The sequence below is a fragment of the Macrobrachium rosenbergii genome, chromosome 23 (genome assembly GCF_040412425.1).
Source record: "Macrobrachium rosenbergii isolate ZJJX-2024 chromosome 23, ASM4041242v1, whole genome shotgun sequence".
Lineage (NCBI taxonomy): Eukaryota > Metazoa > Arthropoda > Malacostraca > Decapoda > Palaemonidae > Macrobrachium > Macrobrachium rosenbergii.
The window spans coordinates 17,188,495-17,195,163 of NC_089763.1; the positions used below are offsets into that span (position 1 = coordinate 17,188,495).

The 6,669-nt window shown below is 44.5% G+C and overlaps 2 protein-coding genes across 2 annotated transcripts; both read right to left on the minus strand.

The window, feature by feature from the left end:
* Positions 1–2,433: 2,433 nt before the first annotated feature.
* On the minus strand, positions 2,434–4,280 carry LOC136851024 (cilia- and flagella-associated protein 251-like). Its single transcript, XM_067124998.1, has 2 exons — positions 3,247–4,280; positions 2,434–2,782 (listed from the first exon to the last, which is right to left on the minus strand). Exons 1-2 carry the CDS (start codon positions 4,278–4,280, stop codon positions 2,434–2,436), a joined length of 1,383 nt encoding a protein of 460 aa, XP_066981099.1.
* A 776-nt stretch (positions 4,281–5,056) lies between these two features.
* LOC136851025 (regulator of nonsense transcripts 3B-like) lies at positions 5,057–5,644 on the minus strand. Its single transcript, XM_067124999.1, has one exon. The coding sequence runs from the start codon at positions 5,642–5,644 to the stop codon at positions 5,057–5,059; it is 588 nt and encodes a 195-aa protein (XP_066981100.1).
* Positions 5,645–6,669: the final 1,025 nt, after the last annotated feature.

A 6,669-nucleotide genomic window follows, 5' to 3' on the forward strand; every position in this document is an offset into this window, starting at 1 on the left:
CTGTCTCCTTCTTCTTCTTCTTGCCTTCCAACAACGAGATACCTGCATTCCTTCATTCTTCCTTTCCTGTCTCCTTCTTCTTCTTCTTCTTGCCTTCCAACAACGAGATACCCGCATTCCTTCATTCTTCCTTTCCTGTCTCCTTCTTCTTCTTCTTCTTGCCTTCCAACAACGAGATACCCACATTCCTTCATTCTTCCTTTCCTGTCTCTCCTTCTTCTTCTTCTTCTTGCCTTCCAACAACAAGATACCCGCATTCCTTCATTCTTCCTTTCCTGTCTCCTTCTTCTTCTTCTTCTTCTTCTTGCCTTCCAACAACGAGATACCCGTATTCCTTCATTCTCCTTTCCTGTCTACTTCTTCTTCTTCTTCTTCTTGCATTCCAACAACGAGATACCTGCATTCCTTCATTCTTCCTTTCCTGTCTTTCCTCCTTTTTTTCTTGCCTTCCAACAACGAGATACCCGCATTCCTTCATTCTTCCTTTCCTGTCTCTCCTTCTTCTTCTTCTTCTTCTTCTTCCTTCTTGCCTTCCAACAACGAGATACCTGCATTCCTTCATTCTTCCTTTCCTGTCTTCTTCTTCTTCCTGCCTTCCAACAACGAGATACCTGCATTTCTTCATTCTTCCTTTCCTGTCTCTCTTTCTTCTTCTTGCCTTCCAACAACGAGATACCTGCATTCCTTCATTCTCCCTTTCCTGTCTCCTTCTTCTTCTTCTTCTTCTTCTTGCCTTCCAAAAACCAGATACCTGCATTCATTCATTCTTCCTTTCCTGTCTCTCCTTCTTTTTCTTCTTGCCTTCCAACAACGAGATACCCGCATTCCTTCATTCTTCCTTTCCTGTCTCTCCTTCTTCTTGCCTTCCAACAACGAGATACCCGCATTCCTTCATTCTTCCTTTCCTGTCTCTCCTTCTTCTTCTTCTTCTTCTTCTTCTTCCTCCTTCATTCATTCCTTTCCTGTCTCTCTTCTTCTTCTTCTTGCCTTCCAACAACGAGATACATTCTTCATTCCTTCATCTCTTTCTTTCCTGTCTCTCTTCTTCTTTTTTCTTCGAGATTCTTCTTCTTCTTGCCTTTCCAACAACGAGATACCCGCATTCCTTCATTCTTCCTTTTCTTCTTCTTCTCTCTCTCCTTCTTCCTTTCTTCTTCTTCCAACAACGAGATACCCGCATTCCTTCATTCTTCCTTTCCTTTCCTGTCTCTCCTTCTCTTCATTCCTTCTTCTTGCCTTCCAACAACGAGATACCCGCATTCCTTCATTCTTCCTTTCCTGTCTCTCCTTCTTCTTATTCTTGCCTTCCAACAACGAGATACCTGCATTCCTTCCTTCCTTCATTCTTCCTTTCCTGTCTCCTTTTCTTCTTCTCCTTCTTGCCTTCCAACAACGAGATTCCTTCACCTTTCCATTCTTTCATTCTTCTTCTTCCTTTCTTCTTCCTTCATTCTCTCTTCTTCTCCTTCTTGCCTTCCAACAACGAGATACCCGCATTCCTTCATTCTTCCTTTCCTGTCTCTCCTTCGTCTTGCCTTCCAACAACGAGATGCCCACATTCTTTCATTCTTCCTTTCCTGTCTCCTTTTTCTTCTTCTTTTTCTTCTTGCCTTCCAACAACGAGATACCCGCATTCCTTCATTCTTCCTTTCCTGTCTCTCCTTCTTCTTCTTGCCTTCCAACAACGAGATACCCGCATTCCTTCATTCTTCCTTTCCTGTCTCTACTTCTTCTTCTTCTTGCCTTCCAACAACGAGATACCATTCCTTCATTCCTTCATTCTTCCTTTCCTGTCTCTCATTCCTTCTCTTCCTTTCTGTCTTCTCCTTCTTCTTCTTCTTGCCTTCCAACAACGAGGCATTCCTTCATTCTTCCTTTCCTGTCTCCTTCCTTTCTTCTTCTTACCCTTCATTCTCATTCTTCCTTCTTCTTCTTCTTGCCTTCCAACAACGAGATACCCGCATTCCTTCATTCTTCCTTTCCTTCCTCTTTCTTCCTTCTTCTTCTTCTTCTTCTTCTTGCCTTCCAACAATGAGATACCCGCATTCCTTCATTTCTTCTGTCTTCTTCCTCTTCTTCTCTTCTTCTTCTTCTTCTTGCCTTCCAACAATGAGATACCTGCATTCCTTCATTCTTCCTTCTCTTCTTCTTCTTCTTCTTCTTTCCAACAACGAGATCCTGCATTCCTTCATTCTTCCTTCCTGTCTCTCCTTCTTCTTCTTCTTGCCTTCCAACAACGAGATACCCGCATTCCTTCATTCTTCCTTTCCTGTCTCTCCTTCTTCTTCTTCTTGCCTTCCAACAACAAGATAGATTCCTTCATTCTTCCTCTCCTTCCTCCTTCTTCTTCTTGCCTTCCAACAACGAGATACCCACATTCCTTCATTCTTCTTTTCTTCTTCTTGCCAACAACAATGAGATACCTGCATTCCTTCATTCTTCCTTTCCTGTCTCTCCTTCTTCTTGCCTTCCAACAACGAGATACCCGCATTCCTTCATTCCTTCTTCTTCTTCTTCTTCCTTGCCAACAACTTCCTGTCTCTCCTTCTTCTTCTTCTTTGCCTTCCAACAATGAGATATCCCTGCCTTCATTCTTCCTTCCTTCCTCCTTCTTCTTCCCTCTTCTCCTTCTTGCCTTCCAACAACGAGATACCCACATTCTTCATTCTTCTTCTTCTTCTCCTTCTTGCCTTCCAACAACAACTTGAGATACCTGCATTCTTCTTCTTCCTTTCCTGATTTTTCATTCTTCCTTCCTTCTTCTTCTTCTTCTTCTTCTTGCCTTCCAACAACGAGATATTCTTCAATTCATTCTTCCTTCCTGTCTCTCCTCTTCCTGCATTCCTTCATTCTTCCTTTCCTGTCTTCTTCTTCTTCTTCTTGCCTTCCAACAAAGATAGATACTCCTTTTTCTTCTTCTTCCTCCCTTTCCTGTCTCTTCTTCTTCTTCATTCTTCTTCCTTCTTCTTCTTCCTTCTTGCCTTCCAACAACGAGATACCCACATTCTTCTTCATTCTTCCTTTCCTGTCTCTCTTCTTCTTCTTCTTCTTGCCTTCCAACAACTGAGATACCTGCATTCCTTCCTTCCTCCTTCCTGTTTCCTTCTTCTTCTTCTTTTTTCTTCCAACAACGAGATCTCCTTCTTCTTTTTTGCTCCTTCTTCTTCTTCAGCAACGAGATACCTGCATTCCTTCCTTCCTCCCCTGTTTCCTCTCCATCTTCTTCTTCTTGCCTTCCCGAGATACCTGCCTTCCTCCTCTTCCTGTCTCTCCTTCTTCTTCTTCTTCTTTTTGGCTTCCAACAACGAGATATCTTCATTTCTTCCTTCCTCCTTTCCTGTCTCTCCTTCATTCTCACTCTTGCCTTCCAACAACGAGATACCTGCATTTCTTCCTTCCTCCTTTCCTGTCTCTCCTTCTTCTTCTTCTTCTTGCCTTCCAACAGTGACATACCCACATCCCTTCCTTCCTCCTTTCCTGCCTCTCCTTCTGGTTCTTCTTTCTTCCTCCAACAACGAGATAGATATCCTTTTCTGTCTCTTTCTTCCTTCCTTCCTCCTCCCTGTCTCTCCTTCTTCTTCTTCTTCTTCTTTCCAACAACGAGATACCCGCATTCCTTCCTTCCTCCTCTCCTGTCTCTTCTTCTTCTTCTTCTTCTTCTTTCCTTCCAACAATGACATACCCGAATCCCTGCCTTCCTCCTTTCCTGTCTCTCCTTCTGGTTCTTCTTGTCCTCCAACAACGAGATACCCGCATTCCTTCCTTCCTCCTCTCCTGTCTCTTCTTCTTCTTCTTCTTCTTTCCTTCCAGCAACGACATACCCACATCCCTGCCTTCCTCCTTTCCTGTCTCTCCTCCTTCTTCTTCTTCTTGCCCTCCAACAACGAGATACCCGCATCTCTTCCTTCCTCCTCTCCTGTCTCTTCTTCTTCTTCTTCTTCTTTCCTTCCAACAATGACATACCCGAATCCCTGCCTCCCTCCTTTCCTGTCTCTCCTTCTGGTTCTTTTTCTTGCCTTCCAACAACGAGATACCCACATCTCTTCCTTCCTCCTTTCCTGTCTCTCCTTCTGGTTCTCCTTTTTTCTTGCCTTCCAACAACGACATACCCGCATCCCTTCTTCTTCCTTCTTTCCTGTCTCTCCTCCTTCTTCTTCTTGCCTTCCAACAACGAGATACCCGCATTCCTTCCCTGCCTCCTCTCCTGCATCTCTTCCTTCCCCCTTTCTGGTCTTCTCCTTCTTCTTCTTCTTCTTCTTCTTGTCTTCCAACAATGACATACCCGAATCCCTTCCTTCCTCCTTTCCTGTATCTCCTTCTTCTTCTTATTGCCTTCCTTGTGACATACCCACAATCCCTTCCTTCCTCCTTTCCTGCCTCTCTTCTTCTTCTTCTTGCCTTCCAACAACGAGACACCCACATCCCTTCCTTCCTCCTTTTCTGTCTCTCATTCTTCTTCCTCTTGCTTGAACAGCAAACAAGATGAATCCCCCTGCATCTCTTCCTTTCCTCCTCTCCTGTCTTTCCTTCTTCTTCCAACAACTAGAGATCCCTTCCTTCCTCCTCTCCTGTCTCTCCTTCTTCTTCTTTCCTTCCAACAATGATATACCCGCATCCCTTCCTTCCTCCTTTCCTGTCTCTCCTTCTTCTTCTTCTTGCCTTTCAACAAAGAGATACGCACATCTCTTCCTTCCTCCTTTCCTGTCTCTCCTTCTCCTTCTTTTTCTTGCCTTCCCACAACGACATACCCGCATCCCTTCCTTCCTTCTTTCCTGTCTCTCCTCCTTCTTCTTCTTGCCTTCCAACAACGAGATACCCGCATCTCTTCCTTCCCCCTTTCTGGTCTTTCTTCTTCTTCTTCTTCTTCTTCTTGTCTTCGAACAATGACATACCCGCATCCCTTCCTTCCTCCTTTCCTGTATCTCCTTCTTCTTCTTATTGCCTTCCAACGGTGACATACCCACATCCCTTCCTTCCTCCTTTCCTGCCTCTCCTTCTTCTTCTTGCCTTCCAACAACGAGACACCCGCATCCCTTCCTTCCTCCTTTTCTGTCTCTCATTCCTCTTCCTCTTGCCCTCGAACAACAAGATACCCGCATCCCTTCCTTCCTCCTCTTCTGTCTCTCCTTCTTCTTCTTTCCTTCCAACAATGATATACCCGCATCCCTTCCTTCCTCCTTTCCTGTCTCTCCTTCTTCTTCTTCTTGCCTTTCAACAAAGAGATACCCACATCTCTTCCTTCCTCCTTTCCTGTCTCTCCTTCTCCTTTTTCTTGCCTTCCAACAACGACATACCCGCATCCCTTCCTTCCTCCTTTCCTGTCTCTCCTCCTTCTTCTTCTTGCCTTCCAACAACGAGATACCCGCATCTCTTCCTTCCCCCTTTCTGGTCTCTCTTTCTTCTTCTTCTTCTTCTTGTCTTCGAACAATGACATACCCTCATCCCTTCCTTCCTCCTTTCCTGTATCTCCTTCTTCTTCTTCTTGCCTTCCAACGGTGACATACCCACATCCCTTCCTTCCTCCTTTCCTGCCTCTCCTTCTTGTTCTTCTTCTTGCCCTCCAACAACGAGATACCCGCATCTCTTCCTTCCTCCTCTCCTGTCTCTCCTTCTTCTTCTTCTTTTTGCCTTCCAGCAACGGCATACCCGCATTCCTTCCTTCCTCCTTTCCTGTCTCTCCTTCTTATTCCTGCCTTCCAACAACGAGATACCCGCATCTCTTCCTTCCTCCTCTCCTGTCTCTCCTTCTTCTTCTTCTTTTTGCCTTCCAACAATGACATACCCGCATCTCTTCCTTCCTCCTATCCTACCTCTCTTTCTTCTTCTTCTTGCCTTCCAACAACGAGATACCCGTATCCCTTCCTTCCTCCTTTCCTGTCTCTCCTTCTTCTTCTTCCTGCCTTCCAACAACGAGATACCCGCATCTCTTCCTTCCTCCTTTCCTCTCTCTCCTTCTTCTTCTTCTTGCCTTCCAACGAGATACCTGCATTTATTCCTTACTCCTTTCTTGTCTCTCCTTCTTCTTCTCCTTCTTGCCCTCCAACAACGGACGTTTTTATTTCTACCGCACTGTGAAGCGTTTGCTTTAGATGTTCACGAATTCTTCAGAGATTACGCAATGGAAGGTTTTCGATGGCTTTCATTTTTATTTCCTGTTTTTTTTTTGGTGGGGGGTGGGGAAGAGGATAAGGGGAATGGGTTTTTACCCTCAGGGTTTTCATTTCTGGACGTAGTGGACGGAACTGTGAGAAAGGTGTGCATGGCTTTTGAGTTTTTAAAAAGGCACCCTAATCATTCTTATATATGTTTAACTGAAACTTACTCACTTGTAGCATCTTTATACGCAAATGCATCTCTATACTGTGAAGACGACCTGAACAGTTAGAGAAGTTATTATCTGGGTTTTGTGAACATATTGCCAGCGTTTAGCAAGAATTTCGTCTGCATGTGAAAACAAGTAAAAAATGCGCTGAAGTTTCTTCGGGGCAATTGGGTTTTCTGTACAGCCACTACAGCTCATCATCAAGGCCACAGAAAATAGATCTATCTTTCGGTGGTCTCTGTATAATGCGTATAAGCCGCGGCCCATGAAACTTTAACCACAGTCTGGTGGTGGCCTATCTATATCGTTGCTAGATGCACGATTATGACTAACTTTAACCTTAAATA

Bases quoted from the DNA above. Each gene is read 5' to 3' on its own strand.
- LOC136851024 (XM_067124998.1), bottom strand. From the start codon at position 4,280: ATGTCATTGTTGGAAGACAAGAAGAAGAAGAAGAAGAAGAAGGAGAAG. The intron at 2,783-3,246 runs GTATCTCGGGAA...CGTTGTTGGAAG, and splicing joins CAGGAAGAGGAGGAAGGCAG to GCAAGAAGAAGAAGAAGAAG.
- LOC136851025 (XM_067124999.1), bottom strand. From the start codon at position 5,644: ATGCCGTTGCTGGAAGGCAAAAAGAAGAAGAAGAAGGAGAGACAGGAG.